General features: G+C 38.8%; 1 protein-coding gene across 1 annotated transcript in view; it reads right to left on the reverse strand.

Moving 5' to 3' along the window:
• The window catches only part of nup214 (nucleoporin 214), a 53,411-nt gene that overhangs the window by 15,002 nt on the left and 23,596 nt on the right, over positions 1–14,813 (reverse strand). Inside the window, 7 exon segments of the mRNA XM_048189895.1 lie at positions 286–1,833; positions 2,227–2,279; positions 2,429–2,507; positions 2,683–2,761; positions 2,877–2,943; positions 11,331–11,433; positions 12,530–13,042. Coding sequence (XP_048045852.1) covers positions 286–1,833; positions 2,227–2,279; positions 2,429–2,507; positions 2,683–2,761; positions 2,877–2,943; positions 11,331–11,433; positions 12,530–13,042 — 2,442 coding nt within the window.

Raw genomic sequence — 14,813 nt, forward strand, 5'->3', positions numbered from 1 at the left:
ACACGCCCCTTAAAACGGAGCGTACAAATCAGAGGGATAAAATCTAAATTACAATTTTTTGATGTAAAAAGCATATTAACATTATAAGTGCACCTCAGGAAATGACCCCTTTAACTAGGGCTTGTGTTCCAATAAAAAAGGGTCGAGAGACACCTCTGGTCGGGATCAATCCAGCAGTTAGCACCACTACACCTCATATATCCTTTCTACATCCTATTCTATCCTGATGGAACAAACTAGCCTGTAATTTGTGAAAACAAGTAAGTGCGTATTGTAAAAACTCACCTGATGGTTGTCCAAAACCGAACCCAGAGGACGACGCTGTGGTGGTGTTGCTGCCAAACATGGATCCCTGGCCAAAGCCTGCGCTGGGCTGTCCGAAGCCAGGAGCACTTTGGCTAAAGAGCCCACTGCCAGTGCTGGCTGCAGAGCTGGTGCCGTTTGCTCCGAAGGAGAAGGAACTGGCACTGTTGGCGTTAGAGGCTCCAAACAGCCCTCCTCCACTGCTGGCTGCTGCCGATGTGGTGGCTGTCGCAGCTGGCTGCCCGAACCCAGAACTTGCGCTAAATGCCGGTTGACCAAAAGAGAAGCTGCTAGCAGATCCAGAGGCTGCAGGCTGGCCGAACCCAGTACCAGCACTCTGTCCGAAGGCAAGACTGCCGAAGCCAGAGGTGGTAGAACTGGCGCCAAAAGCGGTCGATCCGAACGCTGTAGTCGGAGCAGCGGACGAGGGTTGTCCGAAGACCGAGGTAGGAGCTGCACTGGTGGTAATGGCTGCGGATGGGGTGGAGGAGGCCGCCGTAGTGACGGCTGTGGTGAAACCGATGGCTCCTACTGCTAGACTGTCTGTGCCGCCCGACGGTGGGGCAAAGATTGAGCCTGGTTTGTCGGACGTTGGGGCTGAAGTTACTGGAGTCTCTTGGGGTGCAGGAGCGGCTGTGGAAGTGCTGGTGGTCTCAACGGCAGGCTCAGAGACAGGCTCTGCTGCAGGAGGCTCGGAGACAGGTGTTGGTGTCTCGGATGGTGGGGTAACTGATGGAGGTGGTGTGGGTGAGACCTCGAGAGTTGGAGGAGTTGGGGGCTTGTTGGAAGGCACTGCAGTGGTCTCGGTACTGGTGGGAACAGTGGCTTCAGCGACCGATACAACTGGAGCACTTAAGGTTAGCAGTTTAGGACTGGGTTCTGGAGGTTCTTTAGGTTCAGTATCAACGGTGGGAGTCGACTCAGGTGAAGTCGTCGTCTCTGGCTGGAGGGACTTTGCTGGAAGAGTCGCCGTCTCTTGTAGAGGTGCACGCAGAAGACTGCCGAAAGAGGTGGCGACTGGTGAAAAAGATGTCGTCGAGGGGATGCTGAAAGTTGGCTTTATTGAGGGAGCCGTTCCCTCCTGTGGTTTAACGGCAAACGTAGATGTGCCGAGCACTTGTGGTGTAGTCGTCTTTGGAGCCTCTGTTGTGGCGCTTGCTAATTCTGTTGAACTTCCAGTTTCTGCAGGCTTGATTGGCGCAGAACCGAATGCGAATCCTGTAGATCCGTTGCCAGGTGGTCCAAATGTGAAACTTAGGGCGGTCTTGGAGGCATCCTTGACTTCTTCACTTTGGCCCACTCTTAAGCCGGAAAAGCAGCCAAGAGTTTCTCCAGCATTGCCTTGGGCTTTGGGAGCTTGAGGGATTTTAGGTGGCTCCGGAGGTGGTGTAGAGGAGCTCACGCTCTGTGCAGGAGAAGCCAATTTTGGAGAGAAGGAAAAAGGCTCCTCAGACCCCACGGGGCCAAATGGCATCTTTGGTCCCGTAGTGCTTGCAAAAGAGAACTTGCCTGGCAGGCCAGAACTCTTCGCTATTTGCAGAATAAGAAGAAAAAAAAAAGGAATTTACTAAGAAAGGTGTGACTAATTGGCCAATGGCAGGTCCAGAATCTGCAGAAAGTTAAAATAAGAACCAGATTGATTTTTAGTTGTTTTAGCTTATTTCAATGCTTGTTTTGTCTTATTTATATATGTCTTCTTGAGACCCACTTAGAGGGTTTCTAAGGCCCCCGGCTCTCTGGTTGAGAAACAATGATGTAAATTATGCAGCGATTTCTGCAGATTCTTGCAGCACTGACTCCCGGCCATTGGAATGCTACTGAAAATTGACATTTTCTGACCATTACAGTGATAAAAAGAAATCTAAAGAGTAAAATCAATTATTTGCATTTCCAAATGAGATAAGACACATATGGAGATGATACCTTGAGTGTTGTTGGTGTCCTGTGATTGAGGTGCAAAACTGAACCCAGCTGACCTGTGAAACAGCAGAGTCTGGGTCTAAACCATTCATATTTATATACAAACATAAAGACTGAAAAAGTTGCTTCAGTCAAGACTCATTACAGTTAATAACAATCACCTATAATGAGGTGGAGGTAGTTATAATAATGTTTAATAACTCACGCTGGAGAAAATGAGAAGCCCTTTGAGTTCTTCTCACTGACAGATAAAGATGCTCCTGCATCAGGTTTAGCTGCTCCACCTGTACCAGCAATATAATGAAACATTACCGATACAGAATATACAATATCTTTCAAAAGTTTGGGGTCAGTATGATTTCTTTTTAAGATATTAATACTTTTATTCAGCAAGGATGCATTAAATGTATCAAACTGATCAAAAGCAACAGTAAAAACCGAATGAGAACTCATACCCACCAAACACAAAACTAGATGATGTGGTCTGGGCCGGACCTGCCAGCGGCGCTGGGACCTTTAACGCACCTTGAAAGGAACTCTGAAAGTGAAAAACAATGGTTACACCAAATGACAGACATTTGCTGATGGTCTGTTAAAAAGCAGTGTGAGGTTTCCTTCAGATGTAACTGTAGTGTAACTCATGTGCGACTCACTTTATTGGCCTCCACCGTAGCCAGAACCTGCTGAACCACCTGAGCCGCCGGCGCTGGAACAGATGCACTACAGACACACATAAAACAGGACCATTAATCATTAAGAAAACATCTAGTAATTTGAAGGCCCTATGATACTGCTTTGCGGAAAAAACATGGACGGAACTGAAATGTAAATTCATTTGGCAATTTTTGGATGAATAAATCAAAAGTAGGGATGTACACTTAATCAAATGGCGATATGGACTAGTGTCTGTGAATATTAAAGACTGCTATTAAATCCTGGTCTTCCGTCTCACTATATGAGCACATTAACTTCATCTCTAGAGCTGCTCTGAGAGTCTCTTCAGCAGCCTTTCATCTGAGAAAACTATCGGCAGATAAACATGGACACTCACAGCTCCTCACTGCAACCCGCCATAATAAAAGTTTGGTTTAACTTGAAGAATTAAATGACAGAAATATATTACTATTGTACAGTAGAATTTACCTCTCAAAGTAATATAACTACTGCTACTAAAACTAAGAATACAATTATTATTATTATGTATTTTTTAAAGGAATATCACAATATTTGTACAGTAAACCTGTTTTGCAGCATTTTGTTTGCCAAAATATAAAAGAAATTGTTAGATTTTCATTTTATTATTTTTTTTAAGAGATTAATTAAATTGTTAATGTTTATTTCTTCATTTGATCATCGGTTTTGGTAACAAATTTGTATAAGAATCATAATTTCAGAAAAAATTGAAACAACCAACAGAATTTCAGTGGGGAAAAAGCTTGTATTACTGTAACAAGTTCAATAAATTGCTCAAGCTTTATGAGCGCAAATGCTTTGCTTAAATGCATTGATTATTAAAATGTAATTAAACTTGGAATCATGTTTAATTACATTCATTAAAAATCATTAAAATGGAATCAAGAAAAATTATGAGAACAGAATTTAGAAAAAATAAAAAGTTTAGGAAAAAATAAAACAGATTTTCATAGGATAATTTGTGTTAAACATTTGTGACCCTGGACCACAAAACCAATTATAAGGGTCAATTTGGGTGAAAAAAAAAAAAAAAAAAAAAATTAAAATATTGAGAAAATCGCCTTTAAAGTTGTCCAAATGAAGTCCTTAGCAATGCATATCCACTCACAAAAATACATTTTTGATATATTTACAGTAGTAAATGTACAAAATATCTTCATGGAACTTGATCTTTACTTAATATCCTACTGATTTTTGGCATAAAAGAAAAATTGATAATTTTTGACCCATACAAAGTATTGTTGGCTATTGCTACAAATATACCTGTGCGACTTATGACTAGTTTTGTGGTCCAGGGTCACAGTTAATAAACTGTTGTTAAATTAAAAACAGTTCATGATTTCAATTAGTTAGATATGCTTTTTGATTAATACATTTATTTTAATGATTAAAAAGGAATCCAGAAAATAAGTGGAAAAACAAAAACAAAAATTGGGAAAAAAAAAAAAAAAAATGATTTCACATGGCTCTAGGTCAAAACTGACCCTTCGTGAACAGTGTGTGTGTGAGAGGCCCATATTTACAGATGAATGTCTGTGTGTTTAGGTATGCTGGGATACATTTGAGAAACAGCCTGAAAATCTGAACAAAAGAGGTCTGATGTCCTGCGTTCACGTTAGTTTTGCTTTCACATCTGAGACGGAGCGTGATGCTCATACAGCACAGGAAGATCAAGTGGAAAGTGTCCTGCGGGCTGTTCAGGACAAATATCTGCCACTGCAGCGCCGGTCAGATAGACACAGAAGTGAGCAGGCAGAACGTCCGACGGTCATGTGATGATGATGATGATGATGATGGAGAGCGGTAACTGGAGCAGAGGAAGAGGAGAGATGTGCTCTGATAAACAGCAGTGACCTCATTACAATGGTCACCTGACCTCTGGACAGCGAAAAAACCAAAAGAACACACAATAAAGTGTGTGTGTGTGTGTGTGTGTGTGTGTGTGTGTGTGGACGTTCCCCATCGGCCTCTTTCTGCATCAGTATGAGAGATCAATACAGACAGGAAGAGACACACACACAAACAGAGACTGTGCAGTACACACTGAGGAGGACAGTATCTGACTATCTATAAATGACTTTTTTTAAGTAAAAGCTTAACACGGTATTAGAGAAGCACATTATAGCGGCGGCCATATTGGTTTTGGGTTGATATATTAAATAATATCAATTAGTTTGATATATTAAAGCCGATAATGTATTGATTATTTCCTCCAGTTTATGCTAGAGAGAAGACACGATGTCGGTGGTGTGGGAGGTTTTCTCATCATAAATGCAATATGTCATAGGAACAAACAATTTTAAAAGTTAAGGAATTTTTAAAGTAGGCTACATTTAGTAAATGATTTTGGGAAAAGAAAGATCTAGATGTTTCATTGCATTTTGTTTTCTGCAGTTGTTTTAAAATAAAAGCAGTGGCCTTTTGTTTTTGTAATCAGGCTCAGAAAAATATCAAGATTTACATTTATTGGCCAATATATCGGTTATCGGCTTCCAAATATAAAGGATTATCGGCCAAAACTTCCATAACGGTACATCCCTACACAATATAGTTATTTGTGCTGTTTACAAATTAAATAATGATGTGGTAATGTTTGAATTAAATGCAAATTAATTTCTGCACACAGTAAGGAGCAGTAAAAGTTTGCAGTAGTACTCCATTTGCAGGATTCATTCACATTTTTACTTTTTCATGACATTTGAGACAAATATTCATGACCTAATGTTACATGAAAGTCTATGCATAATGTAAAATAAGAATAATAAGTGCTCTAATTCATCATATACCACGTTCTTTCTGGTTCTCGAATCTAATTGGCTGAGAGCAATGTGATATTCTAGTGATAACGGCACTCCTAAATTTTCACCGTTTGTATCACTCCGCTTAAAGCGACTGTTATGGTGGCCGAACAAATCCACCGTATTTTTTACAAATACTACACTTGTGCCATGAACTGTAGCTTTAAGAGTTTTTAGGTGAGAATGTAGTTGTTTAGACCTGAAATATGAGACTCATATTTAATCATAGCGCCTATTTTACAATTTGTTTAGACGTTCTCGGAGATGTGAGCTCCAGGCCATTCAGTGCTCGAGTACCCGCTGAGAACAGCTGTCTCTTATAGTGGTTAAACATGAGATCTTAATTCATTTTGGGTACATAAAACAGGCAATCTTTGGTCTTATTAATCTATTACTTGTTCCTGAGCTAATCGAATCGGGCGTTGTTAAATTTGATTACTTACATCCTGTAGAGCACTGCTTTCGTACGTTTGACTGAATTGTACAATTGTGTTTATTTCCAGTTGTCGTTTATAATGGCTATTGTTGTTCAGTTAATATATATCTTATATGGATAATATGTTGTATTTGGTATTGAGAAAGGGTCCATTAGTGCGTAATATGGATTGAGTGACAGTTACATTAATACGCCATTAGATGGCAGCAAACTTTACGAGTGAATGAGTCAGTGAGTCGCAAGAGACTTTTAAAATGAAAGGGACTTTTGTAAACAGGATGTTGTTTTAGCGCTGTATGTTATGGAAAATTGTAAAAAGGACAAATATAAAGATATCGCTTTCCTCAGCGGACATTCAAACGGATTTTTATAATGGATATAATACTATGGACATCAACCTGAAGAATGAATGTTATGCACAGGTAACGCTCGCTCAGGCAAAGTCACGTGACTGAATGCCCGAAGGCTAAGTATTGTAATTTGTTTAACCGATATTTTCAATTAAACATTCTACTATAAGATTTTTGTGAAGCAAATTTCCATGACTTTTCCAAAACTTTCTGGGTTTATTTATTTTTCCAAAAATTTCCAGGCCTCAAAAATGGTATTTTAAAAATTCCTTGACTTTTCCAGGACTGTACGAACCCCATATGTGTATCTTCACTACATCTGTCACATGACCTCACTATACTGGATATAAAATGCTTGTTTTAAATTTAATTAAAATGTCAGGGTAAAAATTGAATAATAATGAGTCAAGAGATTACAGTTAATATTACATAGAAAATGGAAGGTCAGGTTGAGTGTTGCATTGTGGGATACAGTATTCACTCAGATCAGTATGTCTCAGGCCGAGCGTTAATAATACATGTGTCTGGGTTAAAGTTGCATGGGATACACTGTCTTGAGCATTCACACACAGATGAGGCGTCTCCCGTGTAACATAACGCCCAGAAACAACCAGACATGAGATACACCTCCGCTCGGACAGCAAGAGTCAGGCCTTCAGGGCAGGAAGTGATGTCACATCACCACCACAAACTCTCACATCCTGCTGTGTCTCAATGCACACCAGAAAAACTCTACACACTTAAGGCTAATTCACGTCACAACCAGATCTATAACGATAATAACTACAAAAACTAATGATTATAACAACAACAAAAATGACACTGACAACTATAATTATAACTATAATATTAATGATGATAACCAACAACAACATTAATAACAGTACTAATAACTATAACGATGACTATAACGTTAACGATGGTTTTGGTTTAGGTTAGTTGCTTGCACTTATGCATAATTAACTTTTATTACTATAGCAAGTGTAATAAAAAAAAAAAAAGTGCAAAATAAAGTTTTACCCAATAATTAAAATAATAATAAAAATGAAAACAACTAATAACTATAATGTTGATGATAATAACCATAACATTAATGATAACTATAATGTTATGTAATGACAGAATAATGTTAATGACAACTATCTATTAATCTATTTGGTAACACTTTACTTGAAGGGGTGTGCATAAGACTGACATGACACCTTCATAATCATTGACATGACACGTGTCATGAATATGAAGGAGGTTTTATGCATGTTTATAACAACTGTCATTAAGTGTCATTCGCTCAATTATGTCATTTTTAATGCAAAGATGACATTGTTTGAGATGTCCGAGTTATGACAACTTGACATAAACCAACACATCATAACCTGTCAGTGTCTTTGTCATGACAACTTGACATTAGCAAAACATCATAACCTGTCATAGCAGATTAATTATCAAACTTAAAAAAACTATTTAGCTTTATGGGTTAACATTACATTACATTATTTTGCTAACACTTCAGTATAGGGAACACATATATAAACAATTAACTATGACTTTTCCCTCAATAAACTCTTAATTTACTGCTTATTATAGTTAATTGTTAGGTTTAGGTATTGGGTAGGATTAAGAATGTAGAATAAGATCATGCAGAATAAGGCATTAATATGTGCTTTATAAGTACTAATAAATAGCCAATATTTTAGCCATATGAATGCTAATAGTAAGAAGCAACTAGTTAAAAGACCCTAAAATAAAAAGTGTTACCATTATTTTATAACAGTGTCATCTTTTTTACGAAATTTGAAATTGTCTATTATCTGACCTTCTGTTGGAGGAAACTTAAAAAAACAAAAAACAAAAACAAAAAAAACATGAAATGAAAAATAGTCATGACGCTGTTATAAAATAATTTGTCAGAGTTTTGTCACTTAATGACATTTTAATGACAAGTTCAATTTGTACCACTGTACTTGAGCTCAAGATACATATTTATGACACTGTTATAATGGCCTCATGTCAAAACCAACCACATGACAGTTTAATGTAATGTTAACCCATAAAGCTAAATGATGTCAAGTTGTCATGACAAAGACACTGACAGGTTATGATGTATTGGTTTATGTCAAGTTGTCATAACTCTGACATCTCAAACAATGTCATCTTTGCATTAAAAATGACATAATTGAGCGAATGACACTTAATGACAGTTGTCATAAACATTCATAAAACCTCCTTCATATTCATGACACGTGTCATGTCATGATTATGAAGGTGTCATGTCAGTCTTATGCACACCCCTTCAAGTAAAGTGTTACCATCTATTTATCCTGTATCTATTAATCTATAACATAACATAACAATAACTAATGTAAAGTTAATTAACTAATTTATCATTAGTTAATTTATAACTAAATTAACTAATGATAATGAACGATAACAGGATCCTCTGTATCGATAACGATATCGTTCCTCTGTATCATAATCATAATAGTTGTGCTGTGCAATGCTCTGCCATCTATCCTCAACGCATCAGCCCTGCACAAATCAGTCACATGACAAGGACTCAGATGCAGTGACGACAGTTTAATAACTTCATCACACTGCAAGTGAACCCCTCGAGAGAAAAACCAAACACCGATCTGCTGTGCGCTGTTTGTTGTGATGGACAGATGTTCAGTGTATGGTCATGTGACGCTCATGTCTAAGCAACTGTCAGATGTTGATTTGGGTTTGATGGTCTCATAGGTCGACACATCTATGATGGCTGCAGCTGCTGTCGGCGGGTGAATGTTATTCATCAGATAAGATGGTTCGCTCGTGCTCACATTCGCGGTCTAAACGCACCCGAGGGCAGATGAGCTCATGTGAAAGGTTAAAACAGGACGCCGTACACACGCACAGCCCATAATAAACAAACAGGCAGACTCCAGTCTGACCCTGACCTCATTTCAGACGCAGAGAGAGGATTTCACAGTCCGAGCAGATTCACGGAGCGCACACAAACACAGGCAGAGCAGCGAATGAACATCACATTTGTTATAACTTCTGTTGCGCATAATGAGTGTGTTATCTGTGGCGTGAGCTCAGTGTCACAGCGAGAGAACGACTGCAGTGACAAATCATAAACAACCACTCATGCATTTTAGGATCGCATGATACTGGAAATAAGTAACACTGATAGATACATATGTATATATATTTCTGCCATATATATATATATATATATAACTGGACTAACCAGTGGACCAATCACATCGCAGCATTTCAAATGTTGGTTTGGTGCTTCTGAAACTCAGTCTGTCATCAGAATGATTTGGTTTAATTCCCTTTAAGAAGCGTCTCACAAACACCAGCATCTGAACGCAAGAGGAAATGACAGCGTTTATCGCGTTTCGTCTGACGCTCTGAGACAAAACTCATTTATTATGGAGGAGAAAAGAGCCTGATTGCAGAAACGTACATTTTTATTACTGATATTTTGCACCAGGAAGTGATGATTTTGGTCTCTTGAACACATGAGATGGAAACACTGCTTTATTCACAAATGTTTTAAGTGATATTCCAATTTTAAAGTTAAATTTGCAACTTTAGATGGAAATATAGCTAGTGTTTTTGTCCAATTCAGTATAAAATAATAATTGTAATAATTATTAAATAATGTTTCCAACAAAATAAGAAATGTATTTTATTATTGTAACTGTTGTACTATAAAATAAAAAATTGAGTATTTAATAAAAATAATTTAACGCATTATTAATTACACTATTTACAGTAAAAAACAAAAATGCCCCGTTTGAGTTTTTGACCCATATTTACATTATATGATATAGTTAAGTTACATCACACGTGAAAAGATGTTATTAACAAAAATATAAAGATAAAGCAGAACTTTTCATCTCAATTCAACACACAGTGGCATTTCATTTCTGAATCTGTGTTTTGAACGAATCGGGTGAACCAATGATTCAATGAACGATTCATAAAGAGAACCATTTTCTTCACTCCTGAATGAATGAATGAATGAATGAATGACTCAATGACTTAAATCATTAAGACATTTACCACCACCTACTGGCAGTTTTAGGTTCTGATTTAGAGTATAATGTCATTAAAAATAATTTCATATTTCCATATTTAAAAAAAAACAAACAAACAAACAAACAAAAAAAAAACCATTAAAGGTATAGTTTACCCAAAAATGAAAATTCAGTCATCATTTACTCAACCTCATGATCCCATAGTTTATATGTAATAAATTTTATGTTGAATCAAATAAAAATATTTCTTTCTGAAGCTATTTTTTGTAATGTATATTTGATGCTTTACACAATAATGATTTCAAATTATCTTTTGGGGGTAATTTCTAAGCCAAATTTGATGTTGGATTAATTGGAGATGAATTAGATTAATTAATCGGCACATGATGTAGGGGTGAATTCAGGTTGATTGGGACACCTTTTCCAAGCCATCTCAATGGCAAAAAGTTTCCCATTCACCCTGAATTCGCCCTAATTAATTAGATTACATTTTTAATCACTTGACAGCCCTATTTATAATACAACTGTAGAAATTACAAAACCAATATTTTCATTTTAAAATGTTAAACCAGCAAACTTTTATTTTGACGGGTTGCTGGCAAATGGATGTGCTGGTAGTGCATATAATTGTTTAATTAAATCACAACCATATAAGCCATATTACGATACTGATTTTACTACCGTACAGCCCTAATGCATTCTGCACGCGTTTTCAAACCGTTCTGAAGTGAAGCATCTTTATTCAGTGTAAAGACAATAAAACTGCCCCATAATCCCTCTGCGGTGTACGCAGGGCTCTCACCTGATCACAGTGGACACCGGTATGGGCGGACCTTTATCCTTCAGTTCCTGTACGTTCACCACCTGAGGAACCGTCTTGAGCGTGGACTCGGTCAAAGACGCTCCTAGAAACGACAGAGACAGACAGTTGCATTACTCGTGAAGGGATATGCCGATATTAAATGAAGTCACATTTCTGATCACGGTGACAACTGTGTGTCCATGTGTTTCACAGCATTCAATGTGAGCACAGTAACGGTCAATAATAACTTAATTTATCAGTTATTGTTATATAACACTTTCCAGAAGCTGATGTGTCACGCAGTCTCAATGTGATGTGATCTAGTGTCCCAAATGATGATGATACATCAGACTGTCTGAGTTTTGGAAGGATAACTTCAGTTTCAATGAAACACTCAATGGTGTTTTACTAAATCTAAAACTGATTTTATGAGCTTGTATTAATAGAGAGAGACACTCAGAGTGAAGAGCAAAAGGTTTCAAAAAAGTGCAAAAACTATTTTATTTTTTAATGTTTTTGAAAGTCTCTTCTGCTCTCCAAGGCTGCTTTTATATGATCAAACATACAGTAAAAATAGTGAAATATTTTTACAATTTAATATATCTGTTCTCTATGTGAATATATAATAAAGTGTAATTTATTCCTGTGATCAAAGCTGAATTTTCAGCATCATTACTCCAGTGTTCAGTGTCACATGATCCTTCAGAAATCATTCTAATATGATGATTTGCTGCTCAAGATTATCATCAATAATAAAAACACTTGTGCTGCTTCATATTTATATATTTTTTGGAGTCTTTGATCATTATAAAGTTCAAAATAACACCTTTTATTTTATATAAATGTGTTTACTGTGACTTTTGTTCAATTAATTTGTGTCCTTAATTTCCTGAAACACAATAAAATCTTTTGAACTGTAGTGTGTATTTTATTTATAACAATAAATTGAGAAAACTAATGTCGGTTTAACAGTTCAGACATGCTGTAGGTCTGATATATAGTGTCTGTTGCCCTCTAGTGTAAAGAGACACACTGCACTGACACTGATAATCACAGACATCTGATGCAAATACATTAATATTATTGGAAGTGTTTATATTAAAGACCAGCTCTAAACATTTTAAAATGAAAACAAAGCTGAAATGTGGATTCTGACACAGATCTGCCTGGTAAATGTGTGAAGGCCGGTGTGTTTGTACCTGGTTTCTGGCTGGTCATGTGTCTGCTAAGGGCGGCTCTTCCTGCAGCCTGAGTAGCGGGGACTGTAGTGGGTGTGGTCTTCTCTGTGGGCGGAGCTCCATGCTTCACAGTTTTTGTGGCTAGCGCTGTGCTGTCGGCACTGTCCATGTTTATCTTCGGAGCTGCAACACGTTCAAGAGACATTAACGACCAAAAAAACGTGCATTATTTGATGCGTTTTGATTGACATTGAGCCTCACCGGCGCCGATGACGGGTACGGGGCCGGTCTGGACTCTGCTGAACGGACTGGACTGCATGCTGAAGCCCGGCTGTATGGAGGGTGTTCGGACCACGGCGGGGTGTCGTGGGACGGCGGGTGTCAGCACCGGGACAGGCACTGGCTCGTCCTCTTCCTCGGCCACCGCCAGCGTGTCCTCGGGCTCCAGAGGCTGAGACAGAGACGAGCTGGAGCTCACCTCATCCAGATCCTCATAGAACTGAGGAGACAGGAAGGCTGACCGCGACAGGTTGGCTGAGACACGGAGAGACACGGTGAGAGTACGTCACTTACAAAGCTGTAGTCATTAACAGGGCTGAGTAGGTTCATTTAAAATGAATTTCACTACAGATTATGCTTTAAAAAGTAATTTGTAACGTATTTTGTTAGATTACCCAAGATTTGTAACTTAATCTAAATACTTTAGAATACTTTGGAATACTAATAAGTTTGTCTGTCCACGCCAGATGCGATGACTATGAGATGCGACAAAAAAAAAAAAAAATCAATCAAATATCAAAGTCAATCAGAAGAGCGTGTGGGCGGAGTCTCTCTGCAACTGCACTCGCAAACAAATCAATCCAAAATTACAGCCAATCAGAAGAGCGTGTGGGCGGAGTCTCTGCAACTGCACTCGCAAACAAATCAATCCAAAATTGCAGCCAATCAGAAGAGCGTGTGGGCGGAGTCTCTCTGCAACTACACTCGCAAACAAATCAATCCAAAATTACAGCCGATCAGAAGAGCGTGTGGGCGGAGTCTCTGCAACTGCACTCGCAAACAAATCAATCCAAAATTGCAGCCAATCAGAAGAGCGTGTGGGCGGAGTCTCTCTGAAACTACACTCGCAAACAAATCAATCCAAAATTACAGCCGATCAGAAGAGCTTGTGGGCGGAGTCTCTCTGCAACTGCACTTGCAACAAAATCAATCAAAAATCACAGCCAATCAGAAGAGCTTGTGGGCGGAGTCTCTCTGCAACTGCACTCGCAAACAAATCGATCAAAAATCACAGCCAATCAGAAGAGCTTGTGGGCGGAGTCTCTCTGCAACTGCACTTGCAACAAAATCAATCAAAAATCACAGCCAATCAGAAGAGCTTGTGGGCGGAGTCTCTCTGCAACTGCACTCGCAACAAAATCAATCAAAAATCACAGCCAATCAGAAGAGCGTGTGGGCGGAGTCTCTCTGCAACTGCACTCGCAACAAAATCAATCAAAAATCACAGCCAATCAGAAGAGCATGTGGGAGGAGTCTCTCTGCAACTGCACTCGCAACAAAATCAATCAAAAATCACAGCCAATCAGAAGAGCGTGTGGGTGGAGTCTCTCTGCAACTGCACTTGCAACAAAATCAATCAAAAATTACAGCCAATCAGAAGAGCTTGTGGGCAGAGTCTCTCTGCAACTGCACTCACAACCAAATCGATCCAAAATTACAGCCAATCAGAAGAGCTTGTGGGTGGAGTCTCTCTGCAACTGCACTAGCAACAAAATCAATCAAAAATCACAGCCAATCAGAAGAGCTTGTGGGCGGAGTCTCTCTGCAACTGCACTTGCAACAAAATCAATCAAAAATCACAGCCAATCAGAAGAGCTTGTGGGCGGAGTCTCTCTGCAACTGCACTCACAACCAAATCGATCCAAAATTACAGCCAATCAGAAGAGCTTGTGGGCGGAGTCTCTCTGCAACTGCACTCACAACCAAATCGATCCAAAATTACAGCCAATCAGAAGAGCTTGTGGGCGGAGTCTCTCTGCAACTGCACTTGCAACAAAATCAATCAAAAATCACAGCCAATCAGAAGAGCATGTGGGAGGAGTCTCTGCAGGCACAATTCACTCGCAAATAATTCAATCAAAAACCACAGCCAATCAGAAGAGATTGTGGGCGGAGTCTCTCTGCAGGCGCACTGCACTCAACCAAATTGATCAAAAATCACAGCCAATCAGAAGAGCTTGTGGGTGGAGTCTCTTTGCAACTGCACTCGCAAACAAATCCAAAATTACAGCCAATCAGATGAGCT

The sequence above is a fragment of the Megalobrama amblycephala genome, linkage group LG4, assembly GCF_018812025.1.
Source record: "Megalobrama amblycephala isolate DHTTF-2021 linkage group LG4, ASM1881202v1, whole genome shotgun sequence".
Classification (NCBI taxonomy): domain Eukaryota; kingdom Metazoa; phylum Chordata; class Actinopteri; order Cypriniformes; family Xenocyprididae; genus Megalobrama; species Megalobrama amblycephala.